The sequence below is a fragment of the Dermacentor variabilis genome, chromosome 6 (assembly GCF_050947875.1).
Source record: "Dermacentor variabilis isolate Ectoservices chromosome 6, ASM5094787v1, whole genome shotgun sequence".
NCBI classification, from domain to species: Eukaryota; Metazoa; Arthropoda; class Arachnida; order Ixodida; family Ixodidae; genus Dermacentor; species Dermacentor variabilis.
In genome coordinates, this window is record NC_134573.1 from 136,490,467 (window position 1) to 136,512,480 (window position 22,014).

At 46.0% G+C, this 22,014-nt stretch overlaps 1 protein-coding gene across 1 annotated transcript in view; it reads right to left on the minus strand.

Annotated features, from left to right (window-relative positions):
* The window catches only part of Cerk (Ceramide kinase), a 104,676-nt gene that overhangs the window by 21,785 nt on the left and 60,877 nt on the right, over positions 1 to 22,014 (minus strand). Inside the window, exons 2-5 of the mRNA XM_075695910.1 lie at positions 12,626 to 13,018; positions 8,641 to 8,769; positions 6,458 to 6,521; positions 3,488 to 3,708 (exon numbers count right to left, since the gene is read on the minus strand). Of these exons, the coding sequence (XP_075552025.1) occupies positions 3,488 to 3,708; positions 6,458 to 6,521; positions 8,641 to 8,769; positions 12,626 to 13,018 (807 nt within the window). The remainder of the gene's footprint in view (positions 1 to 3,487; positions 3,709 to 6,457; positions 6,522 to 8,640; positions 8,770 to 12,625; positions 13,019 to 22,014) is intronic.

Consider the following 22,014-nt stretch of genomic DNA (forward strand, 5'->3'; position numbering starts at 1 on the left):
AGCCTGTGGAGCATGGCCCTTGGCCAGTAATATGGGCTTGTGCAAATATCCTGCTAGGGCACGCCAGGGCGGTGTGGCTCGGAGGGGTGTAGTTGGAGAGGTTTGAGATAAGGAAACATTCGAAAAAGTAACGTTGAGTACGACGGTGTAATGTATGTAGAAGCAAGTGGCATAATTTTGCCGTGCCTGAAAGTGTAAAAATATACTGTATTCAATCTGTCAATATAGAGAAGTGCTCGCATTGTGTTTAGATGCATGACACAAAGGCCTCGAAGAAGAAACCTAGTTTTTTCAGGGGCTTTGAACTGACAGGTTACCACTTGTTCACTATTTTAGGGGTACACCGTATCACGGAAGTGCTTTACAGAAGATTTAAGTCAGCAAAGCACTTGTACTGGCAAAAACTATCCCCTCAAGCAAGCAGGGCCAGACGCAAGTGCATTTACATGCAGAAGCGCTCAGCGTTGGCGCTCCTGAAGGCAACGCCACTGCACTGGCAAGGGTCATCCGGATAAACTCGGCGGCACTGAGAAATTGCAGGTTTTCAAATGTGACACACTGTGTTTTTAGAAGGTCGAGCGAGCATCATTTTGAATGTCCACTCGTTTTTGCATTGTTTAGTTGATTGGCAAGGCAGCACGCGTGCTCAGGCAACAACAGCGAAGCTCTGAGATTATCAGCACCGAAAACACAGCTCCTGCAACAGCGAGTGCGTGCCAGTCAAACCCGGCCGTGCTCGTGGCTCCCACGCCCGTTGTTTCTTTGTAGACACCACAGAGGTGCTGCTGCAGCTTCTAGGAGAGGAGGCAGAGGCGAAGGGGCACACTTGGCGCTACTTTAGCTGTTTACTTTTTTTTTTAAGGGGGCTTTAACATTTGCTGGAGCACAGCCAACTCTCTTTTCAGGTCTCCAACTGAAAGTAAGCAATAGCGCCCCTGCAGGGTACGACCACGGAGATCACCAGTACATTTGAAGACGTCTAAATAGGTGACCCCATTCGTCACAGAAGATTCGCATTGCAAGAGGATGGCACCACCTTTCAGACGTAATTTTCTCTTTAGGCACTAACTATGTGCTCTGAATCAGATTGCTAGATTTGTGGTGTTTAACCACCCAGATCAATGTAGAGGCTATGAGAGGCATCATATTGAATGGCTCTGCATTGACTTTGCCAATGTGGGTTTCATTGTAGTGTACACCAAGATATCAGTACACAAGTGTTCTTGCATTTCAGATTCCAGCCGCTGCCCCAGTAGGGAAACAAACCCTCAGCCTCATAGGCAGCAGAACGTCACGTCCATGGGGCCTCTGTATCATGGCACACCATAAGTTTGCAAATGCACGCATCATCATCATCAGCCTATTCATGTCCACTGCAGGACAAAGGCCTCTCCCTGCGATCTCCAATTACCCCTGTCCTGCGCCAACCGATTCCAACTAGCACCCGCAAATTTCCCAATTTCGTCGCCCCATCTAGTCTTCTGCCGTCCTCTACTGCGCTTCCCTTCTCTTGGTACCCATTCTGTCACCCTAATGGCCCAACGGTTATCCAGTCTGCGCATTACATGACCTGCCCAGTGCCATTTTTTTCTCTTAATGTCTATTAGAATATCGTCTATCCCCATTTACTCTCCGATCCAAACCGCTCTCTTTCGGTCTCTTAAAAGTTATGCCTAGCATTCTTCGTTCCATCGCTCTTTGCATGGTCCTTAACTTGTTCTCAAGCTTCTCTGTCAACCTTCAAGTCTCTGCGCCGTATGCCAGCACCGGTAAAATGCACTGATTGTAAACGTTCCTTTTCAATGATAACGGTAAGCTCCCAGTCAGGAGCTCACGATGTCTGCCATATGCGATCCAACCCATTTTTATTCTTCTGTGAATTTCCTTCTCATGGTCAGGGTTCCCTGTGATTAGTTGACCTAGGTAAACTTACTCCATCACAGACTCTAGGGGCTGACTTGTGATATTGAACTCTTGTTCCCTTGCCCGGTTATTATCAGTATCTTTGTTTTTTGCATATTAATCTTCAGCCCCAATCTTACACTCTCCCTGTTAAGGTCCTCAATCATTTGTTGTAACTCGTCTGCATTGTTGCTGAATAGAACAATGTCATCGGCAAACCGAAGGTTGTTGAGGTATTCGCCGTCTAGCTTTATTCCTAAGCCTTCCCTGTTTAATAGCTTGAACACTTAGTGAACACACTAAGCACGCAGTGCACTAAAGTGCACTAAAGTGCACTGCGTGCGAGTAGTGCACTTGCACTGCGCGCAAATGCACTACTTGTTTCTAGCTTAAGACACTCACGCTAGCATTCATGGTTTGAGTGGTTAGGCATAGAAAACACAAATAAAAGTGTACCACAATCTTTTATGTCTTCCATGCCTAACAACTCCAACCATGAATCTTTGACCACCTTGCTCAATTCATTATAAACAAGTCACGCTGGCATGCACTTTACATAAACTGCGCTTGTCCTCGCAGATTTCAATTTCCAGTGACAGAGGCAGCGCTCAAGAAATTTGTACGCTGCGAGGCTGCCTACATAATGGCTCTACGTAATGCAGTCAAACCCTGCAACGAAGTCGCATCTGACATGAAAACAGCTTCATTATATCCTAAATATATTCGTTATGAGTGTACATGGTGAAGAATAATTTCGTCATTCGGATCTATATAAAAAAAAAATGTAAGCATGCATGATGTCTCTGACAGGTTCACAAAGGGTTTCCTGTCATTCTGGATGGCCCATTGGTGGCTTTCCATGCTGATACATGGCACGTAAACACGAAGTTACAAACCCAATTTTCATCGTTATTAATATGCAGCTGTTCTAGGGAATTGGCACTTTGGCTTGTCAGTTGTGGGCCAGGCAAGCCAAGCTATTGGCCAAAATGCACATGCACATCCAGAGTATGTATGAATGGACATGTAATGAGGAGGGAAGATAACCGATTGTCATTAAGGGTTTCAGACTGGATTCCAAGAGAAGGGAAGCGTAGCAGGGGGACGGCAGAAAGTTAGGTGGGCGGATGAGATTAAGAAGTTTGCAGGGACAACATGGCCACAATTAGTACATGACCAGGGTAGTTGGAGAAGTATGGGAGAGGCCTTTGCCCTGCAGTGGGCGTAACCAGGATGATGATGATGATGATGATGATGATGATGATGATGATGATGATGATGATGATCCAGAGTATGCTATTTCAACTTGCTCTTGCTGTGTGTTTGACACTTTTGCTGCCAGAATGCATGCTTTGAACTGAAAGGAAGCAATTCGTTTCACAGTAACCTATACTGTTTTTGTTGTAAGCAGCACAACACTCACTAAAATAAAGCATGACCAACAGAAATTTGTATCTGCTTCATTATATCTGACAACTTGTTATATCTCTGTTCATTATGTCAAGATTCAACTGTGCTCAGTAAGTTTAGTCAAGTAAGGTTTGCATGAATGAATCAGATGTTAATAAGTACAGTTTATTCTCACCCATTGCTATAAGGAGTGCCGATGTTACAGGGCTGTTTTCTCCAGTTGTGGTGCAAACCAGCGCATCCGTGGAGCCAGCAGGGATCACGCCAATTTTTATTGTTCCCGGCTGTAGCCGGGAATTCGGGTCATTTGCATCAACCCCAGCATCCCGCTGTGCCCTCAGCAGCACGCCATTGACAATTTCATTGACCATGCCATCGCCGCCAACACATACGACGCTGCATGGAGATGTGTTGACAGAACATTATATCAACAAGAGTTGCACTATGCCAGGAGCACAATCAAAATAAAAACAAAGCTACTTGAATGTACTGCACTGACAATCAATCAATCAATCAAACAATTTATTTATTTATTTATTTATTTATTTATTTATGTGAATCGTGGGTTAGCAGCAACACAAAGACATGAGTTAGGATAACCATACATGATTGCATCAAAACAGAAGCATAACATACCAACATACTAACAGCAAATAACTAACACATTAACAGAAAGTTGAAATTTCATGTAGTCACACTATGGTGTCATGTTTAGAAAATGTAAGTTTAACTTGCTTGTAGAAAAAAAAAAAACAAGCGAAATAACAGATTTATATTAATTAAAAGGCATGGCAACACATAACATAGACAATGCATTTCTAAATTGAAACACGCCCTTAGACTTTCTACGTTTCGAACAGCCTTCTCTCATATCTTTGCTCCCTTTTATTGAACTTAAGGCCATTAAGCTAAATATAGAGGTGTGCACAAGCCACACTTCTGAGTCTAGGTGGGGCCTGGGCCCACTGCTTGCATCAAAAGCCCGGCCAAGTTTGATGCTAAAGAACAATGAGCTCGCCCAGCCCAGCATGAAAACCTTGAGATCCATACCTTATCCGGCCCAGCCCGACCCAACACTGTCAGGACTATCTTGCAGTGTCAAAATATTTTTTTCAGACTAAATGGAACATTAATTACCGTGTCAAATTAATAGCTAATTTACCGTACAAAGCCCGCTACATTTGGTAAACACACACAACCCCAACATAATGTATTATGCGAAAACAACAAGCTGTCCAGTGACTCAGGCTTTGAACGAGTATTTCAAGTTCTTCAAACAAATTCTGCATGACGCACTCCGCGGCCATTCTACCATACCACCCATGTTCTGCGCTCGAGTCGGGCTCTATACGTGGCCTGGCCGACAAAAAAATCAGTAGCCTGAGCCAGCCAAGGCCCGAGTCAAGATAATATTGGGCTGCCTGAACTGGGCCTGCAGGCCAAGTCAGGCACAAGCTTTCAGCTCACATGAGGCCCATGCACACCTCTAAGCCTTCCTATCAGGTTCAGCTTTGATTATCAATAATGCAAAGCTACATGCACCTTTCTGTGGACAAACAATTTATTTACTGCAATTTTCTTTTTCTGTGACAAAAAATGAAAGCCATCGAAAGGAATATTTACCAAGTAATATACACTAAAATTTCATTAAACCGTACCCGCTTAATTAGTAGTTTCGTTTTAAAAGTAGCAAAGTCAAATCCCCAACTCAGCGGCCATTGAACATAATGTGTTTTGTATCCGCATAAACTGTACCAGCTCCCCATTGCATACATATCAGTTAACACGTACTGTTTCCACTAGTCATCGGGCAATCACGGCAGTGCGTCATCCCCATCGGGCGGCCCGGCAGAATAACAAGCCTCAGAGATCGGAGCAACGGCCTCCAAGCGCCCTGTGCATTTGCGCCTGAAGCCACATCAACATCATTTCGGCGCCGTTCCAGAGAGCGTTATGGTATCGTGCAAGCTAGGACTCGCGTCATGCCAAAGCTCGGATAAAAAACGCTGGGTGCTCACCACACAAGAAAAATTCGACATCATTCGTACTATCGAATGTGACACAAAGAAGTCGATGCTGGCACATGACAGGGATTTACCATTTAGTACTACAATGTGCGGCGTTTGGAATGCAAAGAAATTGCTCGGCAGCACTGCTGTGACCACAAAGAGATGTCAGCTACGAGGCTGTTGTTGCCGAAGTGTCGCCTAACGACAGTGATGAGGACGACCCGGAAAGCGACAGCACAGGCAATTCAGGTCTGACAGTGGAAGAAGCTGTGCATTACGTCAGCCTCATGAATGCAATTGTCGTGACGAGCCCAGCACCCCACAATAAAGAAGGCGCCCCGCGATTTCTGCGATGCTAACACACCCTTGCGCGGAGAATATGCAATGTCAACTGGGAATCTGCCATGCGAGTGTTTGCCGAAAAGAAGGGGCTGGCTGAAAAGTTGGCTCGCAGCTTCAGTAAGTCTGAGACCACTGTCGTCGCTGCTAGGCTGCTGCGGCATCAAATGGAAATAACACGTTTGTCGCATGAAGCAAATAAATACTGCATGTTTTTGCCCTTTCATCGCAGTCACTCTGAGTCCCGTTTTTGACAGGTAAGTGGGCGATCTCATGCTATTTCGGTTAAGCAGTACTACCATTTAGTATGTACTTTTTCCGAGCTCCAGCCAGCCACGGTTTAACGAGGTTTCACTGTAACACTAATTGAACATGCATCATTAATGAGTTAACACCAGAAACATAATTCTGGTTAAGCACACTGTTTATGGATTAACATGACGGCACTCCCCCTCATGAGGCTTTGAGTAAGTTCATTCAAGCTTGACTCAGTATAACCTGACGAATGGAAACCTGGCACCAATGCAAGACATTTAGCTCCTAGGTGCACAGGCTAACAACCAGACGATCATCATTCTGCCCCATTTCTTCTTTTTTGCAAGGAATCGTGCACATAGACTTGCCATATGCTTTCTCCTTCAACTTTGCATTTGAGAAAAAGGGATACTTTGAATGAAAATATAGCACTTTGAAACCCAGGAAATGTATATGGTACTAATGTTGGCAGACAGTTATCAAAAATCAGAACTTCTTACGCACTTTAACTTATGTAGTGCTATAAATAAAGCAATACATACCCATCAAACAAAGAAAGGTCCAATTCAAGAAGGCATTCCTTAGCGTGACCCGCATACCGTGTCGCTGCACAAAGGTAAAATGAAGGATACAGTCCTGTTAACCTCACAGAACCAGAGAACCCAAACTGCTGATTTTTTTTGTGCTAAGAGGGAGTCATGATCAACCATGTAGCGAGAAAAAAGAACCCGTTATTGCTACACATGCATTGCTCGTTGTAAGTGACCACTTTTGACTAAATCAGCACTGTTGTCACATCATTGTTCAGGGCAAGATGCACATTTTGTCATCAAAATTTCGTGAACTTTGTTGCCAATCTGATAGTGAGATAGGCATTGCTCATCAGCTTGCGCATGCGACACAAATGGTGTTGAACAACCTCAAATCTACAGCACCATTGATTGCTCCGCAATGTGTGGTGTCTCAAGTATAACTGATCGACGGACTCGACCGCTGTGGTTTATAGATTCCATGACTGAAGACTGTGCTCCTTGCTTTTGTTGTCATTTGAGCATTGTTTTACTTTGAGCATTTATTGAGCATTGCACCCAATAAAAAGATAATCTTTCTTTGCACTCTGTGGTAGCATTTATGTTGCTTCACCATCAACAAGTTCTGACAGTGCTTTGAGGTGCCTATCGCATAATTTATGAGCAACCTGTTGACAGAAACAATTATGCATGGGGAGTGCAAGACCATGAATTTGTGAACCAGAAGTAAGGACACCTAAGCTACACTTAAATCTTTAATAAGGTTACAGGTAAACTATAAGTCTGCAAGCTATTACGATCATAGCTTCATTTGGAAAGTCAAATTTATATGACACAGATGTTGCCTACGAGAGACATTACCATGGTGTAAAAAATGCTGAATGGTGTGACAAACAGTAAGCATCAGTTGTAGCACTCAGAAAAAATGCAAGATGCTTTGCCTCTAAATTAAGGGAAAATGGGACATCCACCCAAACGTAGCTAAGTGCTACAGAGAAAACCTATACGGGTTCCTCGAAAGAAAAGCTTCGCAGTTGAAGAAAAATTCGTCCTGGTCCGGGACTCGAACCCGGGACCACCGCCTTTCCGGGGCAGCCGCTCTACCATCTGAGCTAACCAGGCGGCTAGCAGATGGCAGGCGAAGTCGAATTTATCAACAACTCAGAAGCAAAGGCAAGAGTTTGACGTAATAGTTATGCAGAAACCTGCAAGGTGGAGAGAAGTAATTTTTTATTTAAGTAAAAGGTTTATTTCTCTCTACCTTGCGGGTTTCCGCAGAACTATTGTGTCATGCTTTGCCTCTGTAACTGAGCATGTGTTGGTGGGCTAGTTGGTTAAGCATGATTACAAAGACGGCGCCGAATAAAACAACACACGAAGAAGGGGGACACGAGACAGCACATAAGCATGCTGTCTCGTGTCCCCCTTCTTCGTGTGTTGTTTTATTCGGTGCCGTCTTTGTAATTAATTTTGCCTCTGTAAGAAAACGAGACATAATGACAATATTTTAAGGGAACCCACATCTCCTCTGATAAATGCATTTATACAGGTATATTTCACAGCACCTTTATGCCATTTACAATGTACTGACACTGTCTTATAAAGTGTGCAGCTTGTTCATTCACTAACATCCCCTGTGTGAAGAAGTGCTGCAAGATTATTATCTGCCACAAATAGAAAAGAAAAAGAAATCCACCTTCTCACTGTCATGTGTAGTATGCTAGTGCTTGTGTCTTGAAACTCTAGACACCCAAGAGCATGTGCAAGTCATTGCATCTGACCTTTTTAATTGCTGAACTTTGCATTTTGATGCTCACACTGCCAGACCCTAACAGCTCAAGCCTTCTGCAAAGCACTCGCAATGTGCCTCATCTAAATGGTTTGCCATCTGTAGGTCAAGCTGCACAATGTGCTCACCTCCGTCACCTCAACGAAACTGCAGTGTTGTGGTGCTTAAAACGCCTGTCTCACAACTGGAAAGCCGCGAGTTTGAACCTCACCTGGCGACAAGAAAACTTATTTTCCCTGCTTAGTGGCATTTTGTGATGGTTAACCAACCAAACCACATATCGAATGAAGGAAGTGCGCAAAGGCCTGCTCGTGATGCGTAGAATGGCCATTGTCATCTTTTAAATCCAGTTGCTGTGTATTTCTATACCCCATCTGTTTATGCATACGAGGGAAACAATACCCACTGATTAATTCCACAGAGATGCCAGCCATCTGGAATATGGGCGCCACCTTGCGCTGGTAGATGACCGGCGCTCGTTTCCGACCGCCAAAAGGATTGACGAACACAAGCAGCTTCCGTGGCCTGTCCACCCCTGCATAAATAAAAAGCAGAGGTTTACTAAGCATGGTTTTTAGACCAGCAGATACAGGTGTAGCATGCACATCGCTGCATTCATTTACAGGCTAACTTGATCAGCTGAGTCTTTTTGTTCTTTCAGAATGCAATGTAATGCTTCTTTACTGACAAGCAATTCACTAGACTGACGAAGATGCTGCCAAAAATCCATGACTTCACTGTGGGCTGGTTCAGACAGTCCAAGGTGGCCCACGCAACTAGTGTTTCATTTTTGTGTTTTTTCTTGATTACTCAACCTACCACGGTATCTTAGTGGCTATGGTGTTTCACTGCTGAGCTCAATGTCATGCGTTCGATTACTTGCCGCCGCCATGGCTGCATTTCGATGGGGGTGAAATGCAAAAACACTCCTGTACCATGCATGGGGCTCAGGTTAGAAAAAAAAAAAAGAAACAGGTGGTCAGAATTAATCTAATGTCCCCCACTATGGCGTTCGTCGTAATACTGATTTTTGCCATGTAAAACCTTAGAATTTAATTCATTCAATTTGATTGCACAGCCTCCTCTCACAAAATGACTGGCCATTTTGCTGATGCAGAAGCTTTGTCTACTGTTGTACCCTTCACTTTCCTTTCTTTAGTGCCTTTTAAAAGACTGCTGACACATATTTTCAGTAATGCAGAAACCATACCACATCCTTCTCACACATAAAAGGATGACATTTAGCAAGAGTGAAAGTTGGGAATGCTTATAAGATATTGGAATGACACTAAAGTTGGTCTCAACACAAGACAAGGCATCGTAAACATCATCACGATGTCATGAGACAGAGCAAAATTTGCTGATGCTGTGTAGCAGTAGGACTACGTATTATGATGTTGCTAAAAAAAAAAGCCATTATGAAGACGCAATGCACATGCTGGAATCAATGTGAAATAAAGCTTCTATGAAGCACTCAATTAAATGCTACATATAGCTGTTCATCTTCAGCATAGCATATTGCAGCATAACAATTACGTGCCTGCTCAGAAAGGCAGCAAGACACAGAACCACCACCACATGACCTTTGCAACTACAGATCAATTTCCGGGATGAGTCCACTTTGTTGCGATGCGTCTCCAGGGTCAGCTTACTTTACTAGTATTACACTATCTCCAAAATCAGCCCGTTTTACTCAGCAAGAAACCTACCGAGTGGATGCACCATACCTCAGGAAAGAAGGCATAGACATCTTCGCTTTAATAAAGCAGTTATGTGTATGAAGCCGTACATTGTAGCAGTGAAGATAATTAGGTATCATTTGTTGTTTCATTGCTTAATTTGGTAGAGAACTGAGTTGGCCACTGCCACATTTATGGGTGATAGTACAAATTGGGCTGCATATTCTTTTTCATTATTCTGTCCATTTTGCCATTGTACTAGTTAATATCAGCAATCCTTTATGCATATTTTTATATGTAATTTGCAGAATTATGGCAGTTATTTGCTGTCTGCCTTGATATTTTTGGAGGGTTAGTCATGCTGTTTCTAGGTTTTCTTCTCTACCTCCTTCATATGTATATGTGTAAACTCAATAAATTAAACAGACTAATAAGGCAATTCATCAAATAAGTGCTATTCTGTGCGCGAGCTATTCGGCAAGACAGCAGTAACAGTCAGCAAAGCCCAGGAGGGTTCGCCGAAAACGATACGCTTTCAAAATAATAAATAAAAGTAGTGTGTGCATTTCTTCTAAGAGCACATGCATGTGGCAGCCGCAGTGATCATGGAGCACTTCAATGTATCATGACGTCCTGACCCATCCGCCAGCCTCCAAAAACTGAAACTGGTTCACAGCAACACGCGTTGCAGTGTTATAGTAAATTATGTGTGGCACTTTGACATCTATACAAAGGCTGAACCATGATTTACCTTGCCCCCCTCTCCATAAGAACATAGGAGTTGAAAATATCTTGTCTGTGCTCCTCAAAGACTGAATGACTCCCGCAGTGTGTTTGTAAACACGTACACTGGAACCTCGTTATAACGAAACGGGATATAACTAAGAAAACATATAAAATATGGTTGATCCCTCTTTCATAAGAATCGGTAGAACACGAAAGTGAAACGCATCTTCCCAGAAGCAGTTGCATGTTTGCTTTGTGAACTCACGGTCCGCTGCAGCGAATGGCGCGCAGTTTGCGGGTCAGAGACCGTGTTGCAGATTTTCTTGGCGCGCTGCGTTCTGTTGCCGAGCGGCGTCCTGCTGCCGAGTCACTACGACGAAGGTACGCTATTCTGGCCCGACTCCGTAGTGTCTTTGGCAAACAGTTTGGCAAACCCCATGCACATCACTGAAGGGGTCTCTCTCATTGGCCTCCACTGTTTGAAGCTCACTTGCCGCCCCGGAAAGCCGCGAAAAATTCGTCTAGGACTGATCCCTCCTGCAGCACAAAAAAACTGCCACGAGGCAGCTTTTGCAGTGCATGTTTTCCGCTAGTGTGTATTTACGCCACGCAGGCAGCTGCAGCTTGACCTGGCCTCTGAGGTCTCCATGGCGCAATTTCAGGGGTCAATGCCTTATGTTACTAGGTCACGCCCAAGGCGTGCATTCACTTCTCCCTGCGGCACGCAGCTGAGCCTCCTAGATCACATTGCCACCGATGGGATCTCGGAGGCTACGAGCCGGCCGAGCCAAGTTCACTTGCCTCCTCAATCACACAGAGAAGCGCTGTGTTGTGTGTCACGTGCTGTTCGACCATGAACAGCCAAGTGGAAAGCGGACGAGAAAGATCATCACAATGGAACAAAAGACAGTTGTCTAAAGGCTGTCGCGCCAGGTGCCAAGAAGCCGTGCGTTGCACACGCCGCATATTTTGTTGCTGTCTTATTCAAATTTCATCGTATGCATGGCTGTGTAGCAGTTCCGTAAGCCACAATGCCATCATTTTATTTGCATGTTTACAATTCCACACTCCATTTGATATTTATTGCAGTAAATGGCAATAATGGATATAACGAAGTAATGGATATAACGAAATAATTTTCGCTCCCCTTCAACTTCGTTATAACGAGGTTCGAGTGCACTATGTTCAAAGATACACTAAAAAACTAATTTTGAGCTGTATATTAGCAAATTACCATTCTAAAATGTCATAAATGACATTATTACAATGAGCATAGGCACAGTAAGTCAGAAAAGACGCAAGAACAAAAGACTGGTGACGTTGCCACCTTGGAGTTCTCATAGCAGCTCGCCGTTGACGTCAATACTCAGAATGGCCTTCATTGTCTTAAAGGGGCCACATACTGAACCTGTAGTTAGTTTCGAAAAATTGTGGTGAGCCACAATGGTCCAAATACGGAAAAAAAAATATACCTCGAAGTCCGTGACATACACGTCGATGTACTGGCACTGGAGTCTTGGTTTGAAATTCAACAAACTGAATTATTGACCTTCATTTTTCTCTTTAATAATCCTACTATTATCGCGAAATTACTGAAAATAGAATTTTGAAACATTCTGTCTGAACTGATCACGTGGGTTGGCGGGGGGGAGTGAGGCACGTGCCCGGGGTTCCGGGTTATGCCACTGGAACTGAATCAGGGTTTCTCTCGAGTGTTCCTCGATCGCCACGGCCTTCCTTGGTAAACTGTTCACAGTAACGGTAGCAGCCAGCCGTAAGACGCGGCGTTGGAGCAGGCTCAGCGCTTATATGGCGCTGTGCTGCTTAACACGAGGTCGCCGGTTCGATCCCGGCCACATTATCTTAATCCGGAGTCTCACACAACACACGGCGTGCCTCATTATCAAATCGCGATTTCGTAAAACACACACTCAAAGCGCCATAGCCAAATTCATAATTAAGACGCGGTTTCGCGTTCCTGTATACCCCTGAGCCTGTCCTGGACCGCGTCGGCCCACTGGTGCGCCAGCGCGTGGTCGCTGCTCCTGCCGGAGACGCCCCTCAGCACCAGGGTCTGCAGGCACCACGAGTGCCGGTGCGCGGGCTTGGCCACGTGGAGGCGCAGCGCGGGGTCGCCCAGGGTCACGCGGCCCCCACCGCCGCCGCCCTCGTAGCAGCCGGTCGCCGTTGTCGCCGCCACCGTCGTTGACGAGCCACCGCCGTCGGCCGTCGACGTCACGAGGCAGGCCGCGCTGGCGCTCACGCTGACCGCAGGTCGCTCGCCGCCGGCTCGCGTCTGGCCGCAGCCGCCGCTGCAGCAGGGCCAGGCCTCGGCGGCCACGACCCTCGAGAGGTGAATGAACTCGTCGTCTTCGGTCTCTGCGGCAAACGGAAAAAGGACAGACGGTTATAGGTGTTGTGTCAGCTTTCGACAGAGCAGAGCGGGGTGACATGCACATACCGCATAAAGGCAATCAAGATGCATGCAACAGACGGTTATAGGTACTGTAAGCTTTCGACAGGGCAGAGCGGGGTGACGTTACATGTACCGTTTATTTATGTAGGCAATGAAGATGCATGCACGACTCGGCATCTGCACTGACAGTTAAACAGTGCGTTAAGATTTCACTACGCGACTCCCATTATTTTCGGTAGGATATCCTGACGGTTGACTGCGGTTCATGTAGTACTGCGGTGGCAGCCGGAAGACAAGTTTGATTGACACGACACGGACTGGATCGCTGATTGTGACCGCGAAGAAACGTGACGTTTCGCAGCGTGATGGTTATTTATGGTGCAAGGGTCATGATGGCCAAAGAGCGCCAAGAAACCGTATGGTGTTGCGGATGGTGTGATCAATGAGAAATGGTAGGTGTACCATGACTGTACAATAGACTAAAAATATTCGCTGTGAACAGCGTAAAATATACTGTACATGTATCGAAGCTGTTAGGAGTGTGTGAACAAATTTTATATTAGAAAGTGATTGTAAGATAAAAACGTAAGAATATTCAAGTAGCGCTAGTGCCTCACCCGGTCGGCCCGGGCCCTTAATTGTCCGCAGGACAAGGATCGAGCCACGTGCTCTAAATACTACCATCGCAGCTGTAGCCTCCGATATGAGAGGTTGAGATGCAGAATCGCATGGATGTACGACATGCAGTAAACGAACGTCATTTGAATAAGCTAAGACTGACTTCCTGTCAAAAAGCGGGTCATTGCCAAGGGGCATCGAAGAATGGAGTGGAACTTGCTGAAGGTATGGTAACGGGAAGTGTTTTTTTTTTTTTTCTCTGTGAGTTTATAATTCAGGACATTCTGGCACTACGAGGAGGACAGTCAACGTCTCCCCACATTTGTCACATCCACATAGGCGCCTCGCGTCTCGAGTGAACAGGCACGAGTGTGTGCCATACGTGTGGTCGATTTTAAGTCGAATGCATGATGATCACCTCAGTTCGTCGTATTTTTTTTTTTTTCATGGGCGAGCAATTTCGTAACTGTGGCTTAACGACGTATGCAGCCTATTACATGTTTCAATACGTGCCTCATCGGTGACCGCGAATCACGCCGCGCAAGACAGCGACGTACGCTACAGCTGCTTGCGGGGCGATTCGGTGCCGCTGAAATACGTGACGGGCTGTTCCGCGCGGACTAATATTACGTACAGCCTCATCTGCACGACTCGGCGAAATTTTCTTTCCGCTATCGTTTTAGGGGACGGAACGGGAGCAGAGGACAAACAGACAAGCTCGGCAGGAAAATTTGCACGCTTATGGGATGTCAAAGTTGGGGTAAGAGGGGCGTGTCATTGGACAGGGCAAATACAAATCGCAGCGCAGGAGCCAGCATTTGTCAGGAGCGCGCCAGGTGAAAAGAGCGATTCTAAATGCTTCTATAGAGCTGCGCCTTGGCTAGCAGATACGCAGACGCAAAAAAGGAACACTACGCAAACGTCTTTCGCGCCGGCACAAACGTCGAACGGCACCGGCGGAAAAACACGTTTCAAGGTCCCTCTCACCCATCGAAGCGGGACCCCTCGCCCCCCATTCCTCCTCTTTCTTTCTTCTCAATCTTGCGTGGGACAGGACGCGTATTTCGCCGCGCGCACTGCAAGCGCGAGCGGTCCCGCATGACAGCACATCGGAGCCCGGTCGCCGAGAAAGCAAACACACACTCGGCGCCCCCCTCGACTTCACCGAGCTGCATGCAGGCGCACCGCGACCGCGAAGGAGCGGAGGCTGCACTGCAAGGAGAGGGTTCTCGCAGGCAGAGGGCGCATATATGCGCTCGCAAGTTAGGCAGCGAAAGACGCTGCCCTTCGATCGATGAAGAACCGTATTCGCTCGCGCTGTGCCCGCAGCCTCCACACTAAACGCGAAGTTTCTGGGGAGGGTCGCCATAGGGGGGGCTCCGAAGTAAGCTTATTGTCAGTGACAAGCGCTTAGTGCACGGTGTAAGAAATATACGGCTTAGTGTCATTAAATCCCGATGCGTACGAGACCCGCGCCCTCGCTTCTCACTTTGTAGTTAAAAGTGGTTTATGTACGCATAACGAAGTTTCACCGCGGACACCGCGCTAATATCAACGCCTTGCAGCAGAGCAAGATAAGTTCGGCAACGGATCACTGCAAAAGTGACAAAACGATGATGAACAAAAGCGTCCTGCGTACGTGGGACGTGCCTCATCAGAGACTGCATAATTTGTGTAGCAGCGGCGGTGTCCGCTGGCAATCAAAAAGCCTGATTTGAATGAGACTCACGCAGCCTGCTAAGGTACTCGGAGAATATAAAAAATAAATAACGTGGCGGTCTTATGAGCGAGTAAATACGGTACACGGCGTGTTGCTATCAAGTACAGTCATCTGCATGCCTTTGCGCGGGGAAGCGAGCACGTATACGTGTATTCAGCTTAGCAATGGAGGGCGCTGTCTCTTCATCAACAGACGAGGTGGTACGGAGGTATATGTGTGTGGTAATCAAGTATAGTCACACATGCGTTCGCAAGATAAGCCCGAGAGAGTAAGCCGTTGTCCGGTAATCCTTCCGAACGACCTCGATGCGACCATGCTGCGCAAAGCATGGATGGAATTCCTAAACGATGAGCCTCGCCCAACATGAGGCCGGTTTTTTGTATGTTTGTTACACCATAGATTAAACAGAAGCGCGCCGCAACGCACAAGCGTTAAACCCCACGTTTCGTATTTTATCCGTCGAGCGTGAGGAGCGCAAAGCGTCGGTTCCTTGTCTTTCTTTCTGTCTTTCTTTTTTTTCCCTTCTTTTTTCCTTTTCTTTCTTTCTTTCCACACTGATGAAGCGGTATAAAACGAAAAAGAAAAGAAAGAGAAAGAAATTAACTCTCTGTGACACGTTGAAGGAAGAATCTGTTCCCATGTCTCGCATTCTGCGAGAAACGCCTGTTTCTCTTTTCTGTGTATGCGTACGTGTGTTCTTGAAAGACAGGCTGAGAATGTGTGTGCGTGTGTATTTGCGAAAGAAACGTCCAAACAGTGTAAAAGCATTCATATATATTACTGCGACATCTGTGACACTGTCTACGGCCTTACGTCATTAACTTCCGTGTATAGAGTTTCCATAAGCAACCGATTCATTAATTCGTTCATTCATATTGGTCAGGGTATCAGCTGGCATGAAAGTCTATACAAATAGACCTACGGAAACGGACCTCCTCACGACTTTAGCCTGTCTACACGAAGACAAAGCGGTATACCTAACGTCTCTAGACAATACATAGATTGGGCTAAATTTGTCGTTATATAGGTTTGCACGGGTTTTTTCACTTGCGAACATGCCTCGGTCACCGTTCGGCGTGTTTCCATGTGCCATGCCGTTTTTGCAGAACTTTTTGTAGGGCTAATTGGTGCATGTTACTGAAGTACGAAAGCGCAAAGCAGACGACACAAGGAGAGACACGGACGAGCGCTTTTCGCTCCGTCCGTGTCTCTTCTTGCGTCGTCTGCTTGGCGCTTTAGTGTTTCACTGCTATGCCGTTTCACAGAAACCGCCGTGCTTTTCTTTCTTTAAAAAAAATCGGCCGAGTATCGAGCGCAGTGGGGAAGCTCGGCATCCGTGGCTACCAAGATGAACCTGGCTCGCACTTGGCCGCGTCGAAAAGAAGGTAAGGCAGGGCAGTTGCCAAGAGGCGCGCTTATTAGCTTTCAAGATGGCGAGCTTCGCGGTCGCCGGAAAGAATGCGTGGCCGCCGTTGCGGGTCAAGGCGTGGGATAAACTGTCGGTGCATTGGCAAGAGACCTCTGAATGAACGTTTGAGACAACAACAGCGACATACGGCGCCGGCTCTCTCTTTCCTCGAACAGCACAGTGCTGTATACGGGAATGGGACGTGCTTACGTTTATAGTGGCGAGCGAGCGCATTCAGTGTGCAGGCGCCCCCTGTAAGAAGGGACGCGGCTACCCAAAAAAAAGAAAAAAAGAAAGAACAATTAGCTATGTAACCACTGCGTACGGTGGTTCAACTGCAAAGGCAAGTGCTTTCCGGGTCAAGGACAACACTAGAAGGTTTCAGCGTTCCAACTCCGAGCCAACGATCGCTCACGAGCGTGAAAGCAGTGCTTATAAAAGTCAGGGGCTGTCAGGGGGATGACCGGGCCCCCCTTTTATATCTTAAGGAGGGACTCGGGCCCCTCTTGGAACGTCAGCTGTATAGCCCTGCGGCACCCCGTTCGACAAACGCTGGAAGTTTAATATTAGAGAGCTTTAGATTAGGGGGACGCAAGCGGTTGGCGCCCGCTATAGCGCGCTTGGGTCCCCCCTAATCTCAATTACCAGTAGTGCCTTTTGCGGGGCAATTCAAATTCTCCAGTTTGTCGAATAATGACTTCGTCACGATTAATCAAACATAAATACCCAAGAAAGTAGATGGGAAAACGGCGTCGCGGTAGCTCATTCGGTAATCGCACGTGCAATGCGAAGACGTGGGATCGTTCCCCACCTGCAGCAAGTTTTTTTTTTTTTTCATCCACTTTCACTGCCATTCATTTATCATTACTTTAATCCAAGCAGTAAGTACGAGTACTTTCCCGTATGTTAGCCTTGGTGCCCATATATATATATATATATATATATATATATATATATATAAAATCAGAAATCCGCCCCCCCACACACTTTTTTTTCTTTTGACTTTCTGATCGGTCATGAAACCAGATAGAAGCCACAGAAGAGAGAGACCACCAGGGATGTCCATGAACTACGCACACATAAAAAAGAAGAAAAAAAGCAAATAAAGAAGGAAGGGAAAACGTATTGCTGTCTAAACCAAGAACCACGGCACCAAAATTGCGCAACACAGACTGTGTAGCGCAGGGTTATGTGTCTGTAAGCAATGCCGACCAGAACATTGCCACTAAATAAGCCATTCTTGCTAAATCAGTAAACGTCAGCGATGGTGTAACCCCATTCTCGGGGTACGAAACACAGACATCTCGGCTTCCGTTTTCACCTCGGCTTCCGCCGAGGTGAAAACGCAGAAATGATAAGGGTGCAATAACCTTGCACAACAGCAGTTATCTCGGGAGCCATCCCGGAAACCTTCTACACTCTTGCCTTCATCTAAATAGCTAGCTAACTCTATATTTCCATGTCTATTATTATTATTATTATTATTATTATTATTATTATTATTATTATTATTATTATTATTATTATTATTATTATTATTATTATTATTATTATTTGACGTCCTTGTATACCTATATCTCTCGCTGCCGTGTGCCCGATATCACAACGTCTGTCCTTTTCAGCCTCGACTTAACATGGATGTGCGTTCATTCTTTTAGCGAATGGAGAGATAATTCACACAACTGATAAAAGCAGACAAGAAGCTTATTGGTTTTTCAGTGTACACTTTTTATCGTCAGGCGAACAACAACATTCCTGCAGGGCTGTTGCATGCAGGGTCCCCCGGCCGCTGTATCATCTTGTAATTAACATTTATTTTAATCCGAAGCGACGTGATTATCTCAAACGTCTCGCCCATTAGAACGAGCGAGTGAATGTGTCGTGGGAGCAGCATTGACGCGTCATGGCACGGCAGATGAATGGATGCTGAGAAGGCTAGCTGGCGGGAAGTATGTGCCGAACTTGCATAGAAATACCATATCGATTCGCATGCTCTCATCGAATAGTAGCAGCAGCTGCAAGAGACAATATTCTGCAATCGTCGCAAAGACGTTTGCTGAAGTTCCAATTGAGAAAGCGTTGTGCTCTGTACAAACAAAACGATTTCATAAACGGATCTAGCGCGTCATATATCAATGAAGGGTGGAATGACAGGATCCAGCAGAGACATTGTTCAAAGAATAGAAGCAGGTAGGACAAAATACCAGGACCTTGCTCCTGCCTCCTATTTTTTTCCTACGCGTTTGTGTCTATATATATATATATATATATATATATATATATATATATATATATATATATATGTGTGTGTGTGTGTGTGTGTGTGTGTGTGTGTGTGTGTGCGTGTGCGCGCGCGCGCGTGTGTGTGTGTGTGTGTGTGTGTGTGTGTGTGTGTGTGTGTGTGTGTGTGTGTGTGTGTGTGTGTGTGTGTGTGTGTGTGTGTGTGTGTGTGTGTGTGTGTGTGTTTCACTGTCGATCAAGCCCGTTCCAGATCGAATTCCTCGGTCGTGATTGGCTCCTTTGCGCAAGCTGCGCGAGGGAGCCAATTGTAGTACAGAGTTTCGGGCTAAGGGACGCAGGCGGCTTGCGCACGTAAGAACTACAATGTAAGATAATTGGCACCCCTGAAGTTAAAAAGGGTGTAAATGTGTCAATAACTCGCACCCTTGGGGTGCCACTTAGGTAAATCCCACCCTAAGGGTGTGAATTATTTTACATTTTACAGTGTAGGGGCAACGCTACATGCGCAGACCCTGACTTAGGTGTCTGCGCATGCGCAGTACCATGGCCCCTCGTTCTTGCCTAGGCAAGCCGCTTGCGTACCCTAATCTAAAACTCTCGGCTGACGCAAACAGCGCGGGATGTGGGGGGGGGGGGGGGGGGGGCGCTAAGAAGACTTAGAAAGCATGTAAACCCACGACGTCATACCAGCGCCAGTGCGTGTGCACCCGAGTTTTCCACCATAACCGTCTCCCTCCGAGTCAAAGGAAAGGAGAAACGAGAGAGAGAGAGAGAGAGAGAGAGAGAGAGAGAGAGAGAGTACGATAACAAATGATGTTATGAATGGTTGGCCTGGAAGCCTAATGCGCAGATTGGGAAGGGGGAGACGGGGCGGGGCGTATTCAGAGGTCATGCTGCTGCACACCCAAGCTTGCCCAAAGCCAAGAGCGAAAAAGAAAAAAAAAAACGGTGGGCGGGATTTAGCGGCAAAGATCTCTCGACATACAAGCACGCGCATTGCAAGGGTGTGCAAAAATTGCACAGTATGATAAAAATACCACACTGTGTGGCACGGCTGAACGGAGATTAAATTTTGCAAGGAAGTTGGGAAAGCCAGCTTTGCGCCATCTTTTCGAACTATACAAGCCTTTACGGCGGGAAAAAAAATAACGAAACGTATTGCGGCACCAGCGCAGCCGAACATTTCTCAACAAAGGGGATTACGGGTGCCGCTATTTTTTCATAGCTCATTCTCCATCGCGATTTGGGAGCGAGTTAGCCGGCGATGCACTTTACAAGAATGCCCTCCTCCACACCTATACACACACGCACGCGCAGAGAGAGAGAGAGAGAGAAGAGAGAGACCGAGCTGAGCTCGTGTCCATAGCTTTCCTCGCATTCGCCGTTTCCTTTTTTCCTCCCACTAGGTTTCGTCATATATTGTCGCTTCAACATTCTTGTATAACGTCGATCCTGCCTGTCCGGGGCGTGCGGATGTGTCATCGAAGTATAGAATAGACTACCTTCCCGTAACGCTGACAGGCGTAATAACATTTTTAAAAAATGAGGGCCTTGAAATTAGATTGTTGCTGCGCGAAGCCACAACACGAGGGTCCTCCACATAATGAAGTATGCAACTCGGGAAGCCAACGCACGGCGCCCCTCCCTCAAGTTTCTCCCTTACTCCTTGCGGACTGCGTAAAACTCGCTACTTGCACGAAAAGAAAGAAAGAAAGAAAGAAAGAAAGAAAGAAAGAAAGAAAGAAAGAAGGAAAGAAAGAAAGCGATGAGGGCTGTAACAATTGTGCAGCGATTCTTCTTTTACAGCGCAACTATATATATGCGTGCCCTTCGCGCAGGGGCACCGGAAATTCGACGCGTTACTATGGTGACAATCGAAAGAAAAAAGACAAACATTTTTTTTTTTTAAGCAGAGAATACTTCACGGAGCTTTATATATAGCAGGTGCAAGTAGCCCATGTAGCATATACCCAGAAAATACCGTTCTCGCTGCGCGCGGTATATATCCAAAAAATCCAAGGCCGAGAACGTCCCCTAAATTTGGCTCAGATTTTGAGAGTCCCGATGTGTATTACATTTCTTCACGCTTTTATAGAGTTTACCCCGAGGGCAAGTTCAACGAAGGAAGGTCAGTGTTGCTGCGTCTGAGCTCTCCAAAGTGCTGGAGTAAAGTTGACACTTTGGGCTCTATCGGTTCCCATACAGCCCTCGACTTATACATTTGAACGTGTATACAGAAGCTTCCCCTGGCCGATTCAGAGCAGGTTTTCCTGGCTTCGTAGTTGAAAATGTTGGAAAGAATGCCCCAAGAGCGCAAGGCCAGTGGCGCGTGAACGAGCTTTATTAACCTGCAGCTTCTCCAGAGAATTGGCGTCTCTGCCGCCGAAGGAGACAACGTTATAGGTCGCACAGAAACACACGTCGGTTCGTACGGCACGAGGTGGCACGTCGTTTTTTTTTTTTTTTTGTTGCTGTTGTTGTTAAGGTCATAGGAAGTGAAAGGGAAAAAATGAAGCGACCAATAGTAATGAAGTTGTTCATTGACAGGAGGAGAACCAGAGGTCGCTAACTGGCAACGGGGAATGCAGGGGGTGGTAGTTGAAGAGGCATGCAGGCAATACACAGATCGCACTCGCCAGGCTACACATAAGTTGTAATATTTCAACATCCCTGTGTTTGGGTATTGTTTCGCAGGGTTTGAAATGTAGAGCACTGTAATGCGAGGGCTTCGAACCCGCGTGCTATGGCAGCACAATGTCACAGTCGCCGAGTCACTGTGGCCTACTTAAGCTTCCCCCTGCATTTTCTAGGGAGCCCCATGTATCTCTATGGGCATTCTTTTATTATTTTTCTTGCTTTAAATTGTTATCTATCGCCTAAAGCTACCAATCATCTAGATTTACACTATCATAACGATTAAATGTCCTTACTTTGCAAATTACGCATCTTTTTTTTTTTTTATGCAGATACAA